The sequence below is a fragment of the Monodelphis domestica genome, chromosome X (assembly GCF_027887165.1).
Source record: "Monodelphis domestica isolate mMonDom1 chromosome X, mMonDom1.pri, whole genome shotgun sequence".
NCBI classification, from domain to species: Eukaryota; Metazoa; Chordata; class Mammalia; order Didelphimorphia; family Didelphidae; genus Monodelphis; species Monodelphis domestica.
The window spans coordinates 61,903,160-61,920,493 of NC_077235.1; the positions used below are offsets into that span (position 1 = coordinate 61,903,160).

Genomic DNA, 17,334 nt, shown 5'->3' on the forward strand with positions numbered 1-17,334 from the left:
GGGTCCAATGAGCTCTTCCTTTTTCATTTGGCAACCCTATGCCAACCTCTTTCCACTTTCATCTCCAAATTAAAAAAAGAAAAAATAACCCTTGTAGCAAATATTTATAGTCAAGCTAAACCAAGTTCATCTTTCACACACATCTACAAATTTGGGAAGGAGGTACATTTTCTCAGTTCTTTTCCAGGACTGACTGGTCTAAATGGATTTAGAACCAGAAGTCCCCCACTTCCACAAACCCTTTTTAACAGATGAGGAAACTGAGGCTCAGGAATTCCCTTACCCAAGACTTCATTGCTGAGATCAAGACAATACCATGAAATGTTTCAAGATACAAGCTCTAGAGCTGGAAGGGACCTCAGAGATCATCTAGTCCAAACTCCTAATTTTCAGAGCAGGAAACTGAGGCCCAGGGAGGGTAAATCCCTTACTGAAGGTCATATACAAGATCCTAGTCTAGGGCTGAAAGGGGCTTCAGAGGTCATCTAAAGCCTCCCCTATTCCCCTCCTTCCTTTTAACCAGATGAAGAAATAGGTTCAGAGAGGGGAAGTCCCTTACCCAAGATTAAACACAGAAACCTAAATCTAGAGCCAGAAGGGTCCTTAGAGACTTAGAGTCCAACCCCCTTGTTTTACACAGGAGGAAACTGAGGCTCTAGGAAGAGAAGTCACTTTCTCAAGGACACACATACATAGGTCTAGAGCTGGAAGGGACCTCAGAAGCCATCTGGTCCCACCCCCTCATTTTGCAGAGGATTTGTGACTCACCCATGGCCAGAAAAATAGGTGTAAACATCAGGGGTAATGTCTGACTCCAGCACTGGGGCTCTTTCCACTGTACTACCACCCTGGCAGGTTTTTTTTTTCTTCTAAAAAAAAGCAGTAGATGCCACTTAAGGGTACAGGCAATTTCTCAGTCCCTGTATGTGGCCACCAAACAGATACTGGCTATTTGGAAGGTTCTGGTGCAGTCTCAAAGGTTTGACTTCAATTCAGTAGAAGATTCTGGTGAATAATACCAGACGTGACCATTTTTCTATTATCTCATTTGCTACTTTATTTGTGCAGGCCAGGAAGACAGGGAATTCGACAGGCAGGACGATGATCTTTTTACAAAAGAGGGACCTGAGACCCAAAGAAAGTAAAATGACCCCCCAAGAATCACACAGAAAGTACCTGAGGCAGTGTTTGGTCCTGAATCTAGATTCTGCTTTTAAATAACTCCATCAAAGGCTAAATAGGGGCACTCCCCACCCCCAGAAAAGGCTTGCCAAGGCATCTGAAGGAATACTGGGTTTAAACTGTTTCCCTGTGGAAATATTACCGAAGCTTGAGGTACAATTATAAAATGTTGGTATGCCCCTGAAAAAGAAAAAGTGAGCTCTCTTTTAATTCTGTGGCCATGCACAGAAAGCTCTAGAATGCATTTCCTTTTGTAGCAAATAGAACGACTTTCTTGGAAAGTGGGGTGGGGGTACCTCCTTAGCAGAGGTGGGGAGGGGGCCATAGGTGCGGTTCATTTCACCTAATATCGGATTTTTTTGATGTATTGAGCAGTTTTACTGATTTTTTCTATTTTTTTTCCAAAACATTCTTTGTTATAAGGGTTATGCTGGGGAGGGGGCCGGGAGACAATGGGGGGGGGGGATAGACTACAGAAAAGACAAAACCTTCATAAAAATCTATTTTTTAAGAAAAAGAAAAGAAACAATGGGGTGTGGGCTTTAAGGGTGGGGGAGGGTGTGCAAAAATCTGCACTGCAGCAAAGCGGCTCTAAGCAGAAAAACAAGACCAGAATGATGTCACCTCCAAAAAGCCGCAGTCTGGGAGGCGGGGTCTGAGCATCCGTGGGCAGGAGACTGCAGGGAGACTCAAGAAAAGCGGCTTAGCAGCGCCGCAGTGCCCCCTGGGGACCTGCAGAGGGCGCAGCCTTTCGCCAGTGCGCAGGCGCAACGCCTCCAAACTCCGCCCTCTGCGGAGCCTCTAATAGCGAGTTTCCGCCAGTCTTTCTCCCTTTTTCGCCCGTCCAGCCATCGTGGTGGAAGCTCGGCTGTCATCTCATCATCATGGTAAGAGAATCCGCAGCCATCCCCCCCAGCCGCAGTTCTGAGGACCCCGAGGGCAGCTCAGCAGCAGCGAGGGGCATTCGGGGAAACCTCTAGGAAGCTTTCGAAGCGGAACCGAGCACCTTTGGTCGGAACCTAGCTGCGTAGCTGGAGGCTCCCTTTACCCTCAGCTTCGATGCCAGGTTCCCGGCCAGGGAGGAAGGTTTCGCTGGGTTCTACCTAGAACAGCCAGAGTGTAGGAGAAGGTACGGAGGGGATCCCCTGGAGCCTTAAGCCGCGCAGCTGGACTCCCCCACTCCTTCTAAATAAAAACAACCGGGAGGGAATGCATTAGGAAAAGAAAGAAATCCTTCCCATGGTGCCTTGCGGTAACTCTGGGGTATTGGAAGTGAAAGGAGCATAGATTTAGAGCTGGCAGGAACGGGGGAGGGGGGCTCGTTTTCAACCTCCAAAACAAGAAGGGGTGTTTGCCTTTGGCAAACAAAAAAAGCCCGTCGTCTCATTTTTCGCTACTAACTAAAAGGGAGGCAACGTGGCATAGCGAAACGGGCATTAGTCCTAGAATCCAGAGGGGCTGGGTACTGTGTAAGCCTAGGCAAAGGCGGCTCCCTCCGGAAAACAAAGGGGATTGGATCAGATGGCTCTTGCATCGGATTCCAAGGTGCGCGGAGGCTGGTCACTTTGCTTGGCAGGGACGCCTTAGCAGATTTTAAGCCCGGTATTTGGGTTAGCTTTGGGAAACGTCTTGGCCAGAAAGATAAAGAAAGAAAGAAAAAGAAAATGGCTTGACAGCTGGCTGTGACGTAATCGTGTTGGCAGCCATTTTGTCCGGCCCCTAATTCTGCAGTGGAGACTGAATAAATGACTGCGGCAGTGGGCGGGGGCGGGACTTCTCCCCCCTCTTGCCTCTGAAGGTGTAGGCAAAGGCTTGGCTTTGGGTTATCTTAAACTATGGCTTTTCCTCCTTAGTCCTCTCATAAAACATTCCGAATCAAGAGGTTCCTGGCCAAGAAACAGAAGCAGAATCGTCCAATTCCACAATGGATTCGAATGAAAACTGGTAATAAGATCAGGTAAGAACAGCTGCGCGAGGCCCCCCAATAATGGCGAATGAATATCAGCGGTGGGCCATTCCCAAGACTTAGAAAAAAAGGGAACCTTGGATCATTTTATCCTTCTTAAAAAAAGGTATTCATGCCAGAGATCTTAAGCCGGTGCAGGGTCTTCCCCGTTACAGCTTCACTTTACCAGGGAAACCCCCAATTAAAGGATTCTTCTGTGGGGTATTCCATTAAGCCCTGCCTTTGTTCTCCCCAATCCAGGTACAACTCAAAGAGGCGACACTGGAGGAGGACCAAGCTGGGATTATAAAGAAGGGCCAGCATCATGAAAGACATTCTTCACCAAGACCACGCCCCTCCCTAATCATGTCACCCATTCCACCCATGAGTCTGCCATCCTTCACCCTCCGCCCCATTGCCCCTAAGAAAAAGTCAAAAGTACTCCTGCGCCCCCCCCAATTGGGAAGCTGGCTGCCCCCGGGCAGACCCTAAAACAACAAAGTCATGTTCAATTTGGTCTTGCCCCTAAATGTTCTCACCTCCTGCATTCATGCGTTTGGTAGCGTGTTGTGATCTAGTTTCAGATAATGTTCTGCATCTCTGTGTAGCATCTTGTACGTTTGAGGTTATGCTTAAGAGGCAGCGATCACCCAGAAACAGAAACAGAAGAATCAAGCTTCAGCCCTGCCTCGAACAAGCCTTCACAATAACCTCCTGTGTGTGTGTGTGCCTGCTTGCCTGCCTGCTTGCCTGCCTGCCTGCCTGCCTGCGTGCGTGTGTGTGCTGTTCTGTGTTTTAAGGAGTTATAAGAGAGCACCTACCTCACAGGGTTGTTGTGGGGAACTTAGATTTGCACGCCTTCAGTGGAAGCCTCCAGTGCTGCGAATCCTGGGCTGTCTTCAGCCAGATTACGCGCAGCTGACTGTGCTCATTTATCAAACTCACAGTCAGAGAAGTAGCCTGTTGACCCCCTGCTTATTTCATACAATAAGCCGTCTTCGTTCCATTGTTGGGAGATGGTGACAGAGTGTTGGCAGCCCAAAAGCTGTCGGTTATTTGTGTGTTCGGGAAAGCCCAACCCTTATTTAGGAACTAGACCTGGTCCAGGTGAATGGCTTCATATTTTTCTGAAGATGCAATTCTGCTAATAAAGGGCTTCTACAAAAAAAAGGGAGTCTTTTATTTCAAAGCGACACCGCCAACAGGGAGGGAGGTGGGTGGCTCATCAGAAGTGTTCAATGGGGTGGGGGGAGGCATACCGAGGGTAATCGATAGCAGAATCCATCTGCCACACCCACTTCCCTTCAACACTAGGGGGAGCTTCCCTTCATAGGCTTTAGTAATCCGGGAAGCTGAAGAGCCACAGAAACCATTCACCGCTGGAATGATTAAGTTTATTCGTCAAGGAACAAAGATGAGAAATAATTGCCTTGTGGGAGGGTGAACCAATATAAAGAAGACTCCATTGCTCTGGTACCAGAGGGGAGGAGCAATCTGCAGGGGAAGGGGGAGGAGGGGGGCCCATCTCAAACTGCGAAGGAACAGCCCAAAAAGCCTTGGGACTAATGAAAAAGGCACACACACACCTGCACCTGAATGGCCCATAGGAGACATCTAGCCCCAAACCACTCATCTGTTCCCTTTACCCTAACTGGCTAATTACCAGGGTGCAGCCATCCTACCTGGCAGCCCACCCTAAAACTAGGTAGTGCTTTCAAATTACCATTCAGCCCCATATCCAAGTTCTGTCCCAAATTCTACCTTTGCAATAAACTTTCATTTTTAAATATCAGAGAAAAATAAGCCATTTACTAGCATGAACAATCACAGACATCAGACACACACATGGAAATGTGGAGCATGTCCAGCAAGACGCGAGGCCTCAGATGAGGGTCCAGCACGGCGGTGTCACCCTGGCCTCGGCCCCCTCCTGGGGCCTTTGGGAAGGGGAGGGGATTTTGGGAAGGCTGCTGGCCCAGCTTCTTCCACTAACTACCTTCCTCTAACAACCATCCCCCTGGCCCTGGTCCTGTTCTCTGACGCCTGGACTATTGCAATAGCCTTCTGCTTGGTCTGGCCTCAGTTTTCTCCCTACTCCAAATCCATCCTCCATTTCCCTATCAAAGTGATCTTACTAAAGTTCAGCTTTGACCACGGCACTGCCCCTTATCCCCTTTGGAAAACTCCAGAGCTCTGTTACTTCCAGGATCAAATATCAAATCCTCTGGCTATTAAAGCTCTTCATAGCGGCCCCTTCTGACTCTTCCAGTCTTCTTACACCTTATTCCAGTGATTCGGTGACCCTGGACCCCGTTAGTGTGTCTTGCCCTAGCCGTTTCATCTCCCAATGAGGAGCATTGTCCCCCATGCCAGGAATCTTTCCCCTCCTCATCTCTGTCTCCTGGCTTCCTTTAAATCTTGGCTAAAATCCTACCTTTTTAAAGAAACTTCCCAGTCTTCATTAATGCTGGTGCCTTAGCTCTGAGCTTATCACCAATTTAACCTAGCTATAACTTGTTTGGACATAATAGCTTGCATCTTGTCTCCTCCCATTATATCGTGAGCTCCTAGAGGGCAGGAACTAGCTTTGCCTTTCTGGGTATACCCAGACTTTAACAGTGCCTGGCACATATTATGTGCTTACTATTGTTGCTTAATCATTTTTCAGGCACGTCCAATTCCTCGTGATCCCTCCCTTGGTGTTTTTCTTGGTTTAAATTCTGGAGTCACTTGCCATTCCCTTCTCCAACTCATTTTACAGATGAGGATACTGAGGCAAACAGGATGGAGTGACTTGCCCAGGATCACACAGTTAGGAAGGGTCTGAGGCCAGATTTGAGCTCAGGATTCCAAGCCCAAAGCACTATCAACTACACCACTCACTTTCCTGACCTATTAAATAAGGACGGTAGGCGAATTAATCATTTTGTCAAAGTAGCAGGGTAGAAAATAAACCCACATCCATCATCATCACTTCTACAGATGACCAACAAGGCCCTGAAAGAAGAGATATTTCACTTAAAATAACTGGATAATGTAAAATCCTGGGGCATATATATACTTGCCAAGACAAACCCAGGAACGATCTGAACAGAACCACAAGACATGGCTTTTTGTACAAAGAAAGTCAGATTCAAATACAGGCAAGACAGAATGGAATGTTGAGTCTGGGGAACAACAATTTGGCTGGAACACAGAGTGGGGAGTGAAACATAATGAGTCAGGAAAGAGAAGTTAGGGCCGCTTTGAGGAGGCCTCGAAAGAGCAGGTTCCCCAGAGGCACTGACTGTTTCAGAGTCTGAGGAAGATCGTTTTGGCAGGGACTTGGAAGGTGGATTGTGGAGGGAAAAGCCGGGAAGCAAGAAGACTCATTAAGAAACTAAAGGCCATCAGTAGTGATGGAGACATTAGAGATGGTCCTTAAGTAGCACAGATAGAACATAGCAACTCTTCAAGTTGAGAGTCCATGTTTATCTTTCATTTAGGAGACAACCAATGACAGCAAGGAGGGATGACTTGACTGGCCGGTGAGTTGGATGGAAGTGAGGCAGAGTTGTCCAAAGTTGTGGCCTCACTCGCGCTTCCAGAGTCATCAAAGGCCAACTGGCAATGTCCCTGGGTGTAGCAGATGGCCTTGGCATCTTCAGTGTCTAAGAGCTCCATTGCACCTTGCTTCTAGCTGCCTTCATGGCTGTTGGAACAAATGGTTCTCATTCCCCCATTATACCAGGGGAAGTCTTCACACGCTTGGGGTAGATACCCCCCCCCCCCAACTCATTGACAGCGTTGAGGCCTTTTGGTTCCCTTAACCTAGTTTAGCCCATTTGCTGAAATGGTTTTATCGAATATGACCACTGCACATGCTACAGCTTCCTGGAGTCCCAGGTGAGAGTTGGGTGACAAGTAGATTCCTAGGTTGGATGGGGAGCCCTCACACCAGAGGTGCCAGTCCACCGTGAATGCCTCATATGCTCCATAGGAGGGTAGGGGAGAAAAAAGGGGCAAGGATGACTCTGAGGTTGGGAACCCAAGAGACTGGCAGTGTGGTGATATCCTCACCAGAAATGAGAGTTTTACAGGAGGGGCAGATAGTGAACTTTGGCATATTGGGATGTTGGTGGACTGTTCAGGTGTAGATGTCTAGCAGCAATTGGAGAAACAAGACTGTAGCTTGGGAGAAACTAGAGCCAGATATCTAGATCTGGGCATCAATATAGAGAAGATGATCCAATTCAGGGAAACTGACCGAGATCACCAAATGAGAAAGAGAAAAAGAGCCCAGATTAGGCCCATGACAACTGCTAGGTGATTGACCAACAGAGTCTGGGAGAATCCTTATGCCTAAGGGTTGAAAGATGAATGATGGTCCAACAAAAGAGACTAAGAAGAAGATAGACATGGTAGATAGGAGAGACAGGAGAGACAAGAGCAAAGGGAGGAGAGAGCATTCAGAAGTAGATGACTTTTTCCTAGGAGTTTCAGATGAAACCGCATTTTGACAATGGCTACCTGGGGAAGCACCATAGTTCTTCTAACCTAGGGGGTTATGGGAGGGTCTGCTTCTCCTCCTTGATGAGGTGTGTTGGGTAACATGAGGTCTCTTCCAATTCTAATGCTATGATTCTGCCTGTAATATACTCTCTCCTCACCTTTCATGGGACCCTAGATCTAGAGATGAAGGGACCTCAGAGACCTGATAGTCTAAGCCCTTCATTTTACAGATGAGGAAACTGCGGCACAAGAAGGGGAAGTGACCTGCCCAAGGTTGTACACAGGATCATCAATTTAGAACTTGAAGGGATCTCAGAGGCCATCTTGAACCAACTGAACCTCTTCATTTTACAGAAGAGGAAACTGAGCTAGGGGCAGGGGAAATGACTTGCCCAAGGTCACATGGGCAGTAAGTAACAGCCAGAATTTGTATCCTGGTCTCAATTCCAGATTTAGCACATTTCCCCTGTACCATGAAGCCTCCCAAATCTTCATCCTTGCTTAGACATTGAGATTTTGTAGAAGTTCCTTTGGTAATCCCTTTCTGCACTTGGATGACAGCTTGGTTAGATACAGAAATAGTTTTCAACGGTTTTTCTTCTAGTCATCTGTTCCTCTTCTATCATGTGATATAGTCTTGCTTAACTCCTCTAGGCAAAACCAAGGCTGAGCTACTGCAGGGGGGAGGGGTGCTCTAACCCTAAATTCCCCAGGCCTACCACCACAAGTGCTTCCTATAGGAGGAATGGCAGGATTCCCCTGGAGATGTCCCTTTTCCTGGGCAGATAACAACTGGTACTCAGAAGATGCAGGCTGGACCAGTTCTTAGTTGTGGTTGTCCCTCACCCTGAAACCCTTTCCTGGCCTTGAAGCACAGGACCAGTAGAATGAGCATGAGCCAGGCAGGCATCTAGAGCTCTTCAGAATCCACGTAGAAACTAGCTTTCTAGATCTGTTTCATATTACTTCCCCTCCAGAGTTCTACAATGTAGCCAAAGGAACAGCGTGTGACATGCTGTGTTTCACCTCCCATGCCATGAAGGCTCTTCTTGCTCCCTGCCACCCACTACCATGTCCCTTTGGTGGATTCATTTGACAAATTTGACTTAAGTGGGACAGGATGCTAAAGCAACAGAAGCAGAAATGGGATTATCTCTGCCCTCAAGGACCTTCCGGAGATAAGAGCCGGAAACTAGGAATAAATACAAAATGTAGACAAAGTAAACACACTGTAATTTTTTGGTGAATTGGAGTCTTTGGCATTTGGGGAGATGAGCGAATGCCTCAAGTGGAAGTTGCTATGTGAGCAGAGCTCTGAAGGAAGTTATCCATTCTAAGGAGTAGAAGTGAAGAGAGAGAGAGAGGAAGGAGAAATCTTGCTGTTGTTCAGATTTGTCCATTTGGGGTTTTCCTGGCAAAGATACTGGAATAGTTTGCTATTTCCTTCTCCAGCTCATCTTACTGATGAGGAACTGAGGCAAACAGGGTGAAGGGACTTGTCCAGGGTCACAGGGCTAGTAAGGAGTGTGTGAGGCCAAATTTGAACTCAGAAGAGTTCTTCCTGACTCTGGGCCCAGCACTCTACCCACTACAGTGCCTCCTAGCTTCCCCAGTGAATGAGGAATACAGAGGTGGGAGACAGGGCATCCAAGGCAGACATCAGGAAGCAGGTTGCTTGCTGGGTTGCCCCAAGTTGTCTGGGGACAAGTGTCTGGGGGGAGTAATGACTAATCAACATTAGTGAGAGATAGATGCGATCCAGATTATTAGTTGAAACCAAGCCAGAGAGAGAGCCATTCTCTGATCCCCTGAAGTCTGTATTTGCCCAAAGACAATGTAAGTCCTTTGTGGGCAGAACCCATTTTGAGTGTTGTCTCTGGGTCAGCACTGTGCCTGGCACAGAGAAGGAGCTTAATACATTCAAATGGGTTGAATCAGTTCTTGCCACTGATTGATTCCGTTATACCAGTTGAACCCCATTCACACCAGTGTGAGATGAATTTCAGGCTAGAGCAGGTTCAGGGGCTAGTGCAGACTAGTAATGAGCCAGAATGCTCAGGTCATCAGCGGCAAACTTTTATTAAGTACCTACAATGTGCCAGGCACTGTGATACACACTAGGTCTACAGAGAAAGGCAAAAAATTTTCCCTGCTCTCAAGGAGCTCATAGTCTAATGGGGGAGATGACTTGAAACAACTCCATGCAAACAAACTATAGACAAGATAACTAGGTGATAATCAACAGAAGGAAAGCACATTAGAGTGGGGAGACTGCAAAAAGCATTTTACGAAAATGGGATTTGATGAGTGTTGAGGAAATCCCAAGGCAGGTGAGGAGAGAGGCCATTCTAAGCACTTTTGAGGAGGGACAGGGTGAAAGGAGAGAGAAGGAATAAACAGGGGGAAAACAGGAGGAAGGGAAATAAACAGTTAGTAATCATAAGTGTGAATGTCAATGGGATGAATTCACCCATAGACATGCAGAGTTAAAGGAAGGGGCTGAAGCAGGGGAAGCAATCATGATTTCAGAGGAGGCAAAAACAAAAACAAAAACAGATGTAATGAAAAGAGATAATCAGGGATACTACATCTTAATAAAAAGTATCCTAGACAATGAAGGACTATGAATACTAAACATATATGCACCAAATGGCAAAGCATCTAAATTCTTAAAGGAAAAGTTAAATGAGATACAGAAGGAAATAAACAGTAAAACTCTACTAATGGGGGACCTCAACTTTCCCCTCTCAGGAAGAGATAAATCTACGCATAAAATAAATAAGAAAGAAGTTAAGGAGATTAATAGCATTTTAGAAAAGTTAAGTATGATAGAACTCTGGGGCAAACTGCATAGGAATAGAAAGGAGTATACTAAAACCTTTTTTTCAATTGTACATGGCACCTTCACAAAAATTAGTCACATATTAGGTTATGAAAAGCTCACAGACAAATGTATAAAAGCAGAAATATTAAATACACCTCTTTTGGACCATAAAGTAATAAAATTATATTAAATAAAGAGCCTTGAAAACATAGATTAAAAATTAACCTGAAACTAAATAATCTAATCCTAAAGAATGAGTGGGTCAAAGAACAATAAATAGTTTCATTAAAGAGAACAACAATGAGACAACATAACAAAATCTGTAGGATACAGCCAAAGAAGTACTTAAGGGGAAAAGTATATCTCTAAACGTTCACATCAACAAAAAAAAAGGGAAAGAACAGATTAATGAATTGGTCATGCAATTAAAAAAACTAAGAAAAGAACAAATTAAAAATCTCTAATTAAAAACCAAAATAGAAATCTTAAAAAAAAACAACTAATAAAACTAGGAGCTGCTTTCATTTTTTAAAAACCTAGTAAAACAGGAAACAATCTTCATAACAAAAACCTCTGATAAAGGTCTAATTACTCAAATTTATAAAGAACTGAACCAATTGTACAAAAAATCAAGCCATTCTCCAATTGATAAATGGGCAAGGGACATGAATAGGCAATTTTCAGTCAAAGAAATCAAAACTATTAATAAGCACATGAAAAAGTGTTCTAAATCTCTAATAATCAGAGAAATGCAAATCAAAACAACCCTGAGGTATCACCTCACAACTAGCAGATTGGCTAACATAACTGCAAAGGAAAGTAATGAATGCTGCAGGGGATGTGGCAAAGTCCGGACATTAATGCATTGCTGGTGGGGTTGTGAACTGATCCAACCATTCTGGAGGGCAATTTGGAACTATGCCCAAAGGGTGCTAAAAGACTGTCTGCCCTTTGATCCAGCCATAGCACTGCTGGGCTTGTACCCCAAAGAGATAATAAGGAAAAAGACCTGTACAAGAATATTCATAGCTGCGCTCTTTGTGGTGGCGAAAAAATTGGAAAATGAGGGGATGCCCTTCAATTGGGGAATGGCTGAACAAATTGTGGTATCTGTTGGTGATGGAATACTATTGTGCTCAAAGGAATAATAAAGTGGAGGAATTCCATGGAGACTGGAACAACCTCCAGGAAGTGATGCAGAGTGAAAGGAGCAGAACCAGGAGAACATTGTGCACAGAGACTGATACACTGTGGTACAATCAAATGTAATGGACGTCTCCACTAGTGTCAATGCAGTGATCCTGAACAACTTGGAGGAATCTAGGAGAAAGACCACTATCCACATTCAGAGGAAAAACTGTGGGAGTAGAAACACAGAAGAAAAACAACTGCTTGAATACATGGGTCGAAGGGATATGGTTGGGGATGTAGACTCTAAATGAACATCCTAGTGCAAACACCAACAACATGGAAATAGGTTCTGATTAAGGACACAAATCCTTATGAAATTGCAAGTCTGCTGGGGGGAGGTGGGGGGAGGGGAAGGAGGAAAATGTGATTATTGTAACCAAGGAATAATGTTCTAAATTAACTAAATTAATTAATTAAAAAATAAATAAAAGCTAACCAATAACCTCCCCCCCCCCAGTAAAACAGATAAAACACTGGTTAATTTAATTTTAAAAAAACAAAGAAGAAAACCAAATTACTTGCATTGAAAGTGAAAAGGGAGGGGGCAGCTCAGTGGATTGAGTCAGGCCTAGAGACAGGAGGTCCTAGGTTCAAATAATCTGGCCTCAGACACTTCCCAGCTGTGTGACCCTGGGCAAGTCACTTGACCCCCATTGCCTAGCCCTTACCACTCTTCTGCCTTGGAGCCAATACACAGTATTGACTCCAAGACAGAAGGTGAGGGTTTAAAAAAAAGTGAAAAGGGTGAAAATATACTACCAGTGAAGATAAAATTCAAGCAATTATCAGGAGTTATTTTGCCTAACTATATACCAAGAAAAATGACAATCTAAGTCAGTGGTTCTCAACCTTTCTAATGCCGTGACCCCACAATACAGTTCCTCATGTTGCAGTGACCCCAAACCAAAAAATTATTTTGGCGGCTACTTCAAAACTGTAATTTTGCTACAGTTCTGATTCGGAATGTAAATACCTGATATGCATTATGTATTCTCATTGCTACAAATTGAGAGGTTGAGAATGCTGATCTAAGTGAAATGGATGGATATTTACAAAAACATAAATTGCCTGAAGAGGAAATAGGATACTTAAGTAACCCTATCTCAGAAAAAGAAACTGAATAAGCCATAAATGAGCTCCCTATGAAAAAAATCCCCAGGATCAGATAGACTTACAAGGGATTTCTACTAAACATTTAAAGAACAATGAATTCTAATACTATATAAACTATCTGAAAAGACAGATAAAGATGTCCTCAGAGATTCCTTCTATTACATGAATATGGTTTTGATATGTAAACTAGGGAAAGCAAAAACAGAGAAAGAAAACTATAGAACAATTTCCCTAATGAATATTGATACAATAATTGTAAATAAAATATCAGTAAGGAGATTATGACAATATATCACAAAGATCATACACTATGACTAGGGGGGCCTTATACCAGGAATGCAGGGTTGGTTCCACATTAGGAAAATCATCACCATAACTAACCATTACCATGACAAGAGTCATGATTATCTAGTAGATGCAAAAAAAACCCAAAACAACTTTTGACAAAATACAATGCTCAGTCCCATTAAAAAACACTAAAAAGCATAGGAAAAATGGAGTTTTTCTTAAAATGATCATTGTTATATATCTAAAGCCAACATCAAACATTATCAGTAATGGGGATAAACTAGGAACCTTCCCAATAAGATTAAGAGTGAAGCAAGGATACCTATTATTGCTGGTATTGTTCAATATCATACTAGGATAGTTTGCTATAGCAAAAAGACAACAATAAGGCAAATTTCTCTGACAAAGACTTCATTTCTCAAATGTGTAGGGAACTGAGCCAACTTTTTAAAGATAATAGCCATTCCCCAATTTATAAATGCTCAAAGGATATGAGCAGGCAGTTTTCAGAAGAAGAAATCAAGCTATCAATAACTATAAGAAAAATACTCTAAATCACTATTGATTAGAGAGAAATACAATCTAAAACAACTCTGAGGTACCATCTCACACCTGTCAGCTTGGCTAAGATGACAAAAAAGGAAAATAATGTTAGATGGAATGTGGCAAAATAGGTACACTATTGCATTTTTGGTGGAGTTGTGAAATAGTTCAACTATTCTGTAAAATAATTTGAAACTATGCCCTAAAGGGCTATACAACTGCAAATGCCTTTTGATACAGCAATTCTACTACTAGGTCTGTATCCCAAAGAGATGAAAGAAAAGGGAAAAGGATGTATATGTATAAAAATGTTTATAGCAGCTCTCTCTGTGGTGGCAAAGAATTGGACATTGAGATGTCCGTCAGTTGGGGAATGGCTGAACAAGTTGTGGTGTATGATTGTGATGGAATACTATTGTGCTATAAGAAATGATGAGCAGGGTAGTTTCAGAAAAGCCTGAGAAAACTTATATGAACTAATGCAAAGTGAAGTGAGCTGAACCAGATCATATACCAGTGATAGCAAATCTATGGCACATGTGCCAAAGGCAGGACAAAGAATGTTCTCTGTGGGCACAAGCTCTGCCCTCCCACCCCCATTCCCCATCTAGCCGCTCCTTTCCCCCTCTCCACCACACCAGATGATTTTTTTTTCACATCACCCACCCCTTTGCCCAGCAGCCCAATGGGAACACTTTCTCCCTCCTCTGTGTGGGGTTGGGGCAGGGCAAAGCATGAGGTCCCAGGGGATAGGGCATGGTACATCTCTAAAAGGTTTGCCATCACTGTCATATACAATAAGAACAATAATGTAACAATGATCAACTGTGAATGGCTTACCTACTGTGGCCAATACAATTATCCAAAAGAATTAGGAATTCATGATGACAAATGTTATCCACCTCCAGAGTGAGAAGTGATGAACTCTCAGAACAAATTGAAACATAATTTTTCACTTTCTTTTTCTTGCCCTTTTTTGGCAACATGGAAATGTGTTTTATATGATTGCACATGTATAATTGATGTCATATTCTTTGCCTTCTCAGTAGGTGTAGGAGCTGGAATTTGGAAAATGTAAAAATTTCAACAATAAATAATACTTTTTTTAAAAGGAAAAATATATTTATAACAGTTCTTTTTTTCATGGCAATGACTTTGAAACTAAGGGGATGCTCATCAACTGGGGAACATATGAATATGTTATGGTTTCTGAATTTGATGGAATATTATTTTTCTGAAAGAAATGATGAAGGGGAGGTTGCAAAAAATGTGGGAAAATCTATATGAACTGATGCAAGGTGAAGTGAACAGAACTAGAATAATAACAGCAATAGTGCAAGGAAAGACAACTGTGAAAGACTTGGTAACTGATCAATACAACTTCAAAGTAATCATGATATCAAAAATTCATCAGAGAACTGATGAATCTCGAGTGCTGACTGAAGCATATTTTTTCCCATTCTTTTCCTTTTTTTGGAACATAGCTAATGCAGAAATATGCTTTTGTTGTTGTTTAGTCTTTTCAGTAGTGTCCAACTTTCTGTGATCTCATTTGTGTTTGTGTTTTTTTTTTTTTGGCAAAGATACTAGAGTGGTTTGCCATTTCTTTTTCCAGTTCATTTTACAGATGAGGAAACTCAGGCAAATAGGGTTAAGTTACTTGCCCAAGGTCACACACTTTTAATCTGAGGGCAGATTCAAACTCAGGAAGAGGAGTCTTCCTGACTTCAGGTCCAGCACTCTATCCACTGCACCACCTAGCAACTGTGGAAATGTATTCTCACATGACTATATATGTATGATAGGTATGGCATGTCTTGCTTTCCCAATAGGTGAAGGAGATATGGAGGTAGGGAGAGAATATGGAACTGAAAATAATTTTAAAATATTCATAAGAACTCTTCTTGGGGAGGCAAATACCTAGAAGCTAAGTGGGTGCCCACATACTGGGGAATGGTTGAACAAATTCTGGTACATGAATTTAATGGAATATTTCTCAGCATAAGAAATGACAGAAGAATTGAACGTCATGGACTTCTCCATTAGTGGCAGTGTAATGTCCCTGAACAATCTGCAGGGATCTAGGAGAAAAAACACTATCCATAAGCAGAGGACAAACTGAGGGAGTAGAAACACCGAGGAAAAGCAACTGCCTGACTACAGCGGTTGAGGGGACATGACAGAGGAGAGACTCTAAACGAACACTCTAATGCAAATACTAACAACATGGCAATGGGTTCGAATCAAGAACACATGTGATACCCAGTGGAATCATGAGTCGGCTACGGGGGGTGGGAGGGAGGAAAAGAAAATGATCTTTGTCTTTAATGAAAAATGCTTGGAAATGATCAAATAAAATGCTATAAAATTAAAAAAAAAAGAAATGACAGAAGAAACTTAGAAGACCTCTGTGAATGGATGCAGAGTGAAGGGAGCAGAACTAGAAGAACAATTTATACAGCAACAACAACATTTTAGTGAACAACTCTTTAAGAAAGACTTTCAAACTTTGATCAATGCCACAATCAACCTCGAGTTTGGAAGACCAGTGACGGACCATGCTGCTCATCTCTTGCTAGAGGGGGCTGATGGAGTCGAGTTCCGAATGAGATGTACATTTTTGGACATGGACACTGTGGGACTTAGTTTTGCTCAATTATCCATATTTGTCACAACAGGTTTTTTTTTAAACCCTCACCTCCTGTCTTAGAATCAATACTGTGTATTGGTTCTAAGGCAGAAGACTGGTAAGGGCTAGGCAATGGGGGTCAAGTGACTTGCCCAGGGTCACACAGCTGGGAAGTGTCGGAGGCCTCATTTGAAAGCAGGTCTGTACTCTTTCCATTGAGCCACCAAGCTGTCCTTGTTACAAAACTTTTGTAACCGTTTTTGTAAAGTTTTCATAAGATTTTATCTTTAAAAAGTCTTTGTAAATTCTTTTTAAATGGGGGAGAGACAGAAATCAATGATTGTTCAGAGCCTCCCTGAGAACAGTGCCAATCCTGTCCCCTCTCCAAGTTTGTTTCTTCCCCTGGCCATAATAACATCACTGCCTGCCTCACACGGGCATTGCCAGGACCCGATGTCTATAAAGTCATTTGACCCAAGAGTTGGCCCTGGGTGTTCTACTTGGTTTCTCGGAAGAGGGGAGAAATAGGGTGCCCACGCAACCCTCAGCCATTGAGTAATCCAAGAGTCATTCGTACATGGCAGCCTGGCTCTTCAGTTGCTTTGGGGAGCATAGATGTGATCCGATATAGAGTATCCCAAATGCCTCAATGGCATTCTAAGCTCTGAAAGCTATTAAACTGCAAGCTGTTCAAACCGCCAGTTGTACTCTTGGCCACTTGGCATATACAGCTACTCTATGAATATGTGTGTGTGCGTGGAACTTTTTTATCCTACAGTAAGGAGATTCTCTTTTGTGGAGTCCAAAATAGAAGCAATGTCAAATAGTACATAGTGTGTGGCTGAGCTGAATTCAAGTCCTGCCTCTCTCAGACACTTACTAGGTGTGACCCTAAGCAAGTCAATGGAAGGAGCCCTGGTTCTGGGCCAAGGAGCGTGGGTTCCAAAGTGGTCTCTGAGACTTCCTAGCTCTGGTCATGGGCACGTTGCTCCATCTCTCTGACCTTTAGTTTCTTTCTTCTTCTGTAAATGGGAATACTCTTGCCAACATCCACCTCATAGAGTTCTGAGCATTTTATGAACTTTATAGTATTATCAGTGAGTGAGGATGATTTCCATTACCGACATG

General features: G+C 43.4%; 1 protein-coding gene across 1 annotated transcript; it reads left to right on the forward strand.

Moving 5' to 3' along the window:
* The first annotated feature begins 886 nt into the window (after positions 1-886).
* RPL39 (ribosomal protein L39) lies at positions 887-4,297 on the forward strand. Its single transcript, XM_007507129.2, has 4 exons — positions 887-979; positions 1,893-2,069; positions 3,036-3,139; positions 3,389-4,297. The coding sequence occupies exons 1-4, from the start codon at positions 887-889 to the stop codon at positions 3,435-3,437; spliced, it is 423 nt and encodes a 140-aa protein (XP_007507191.2). The 3' UTR covers positions 3,438-4,297.
* The last annotated feature ends 13,037 nt before the right edge of the window (positions 4,298-17,334 follow it).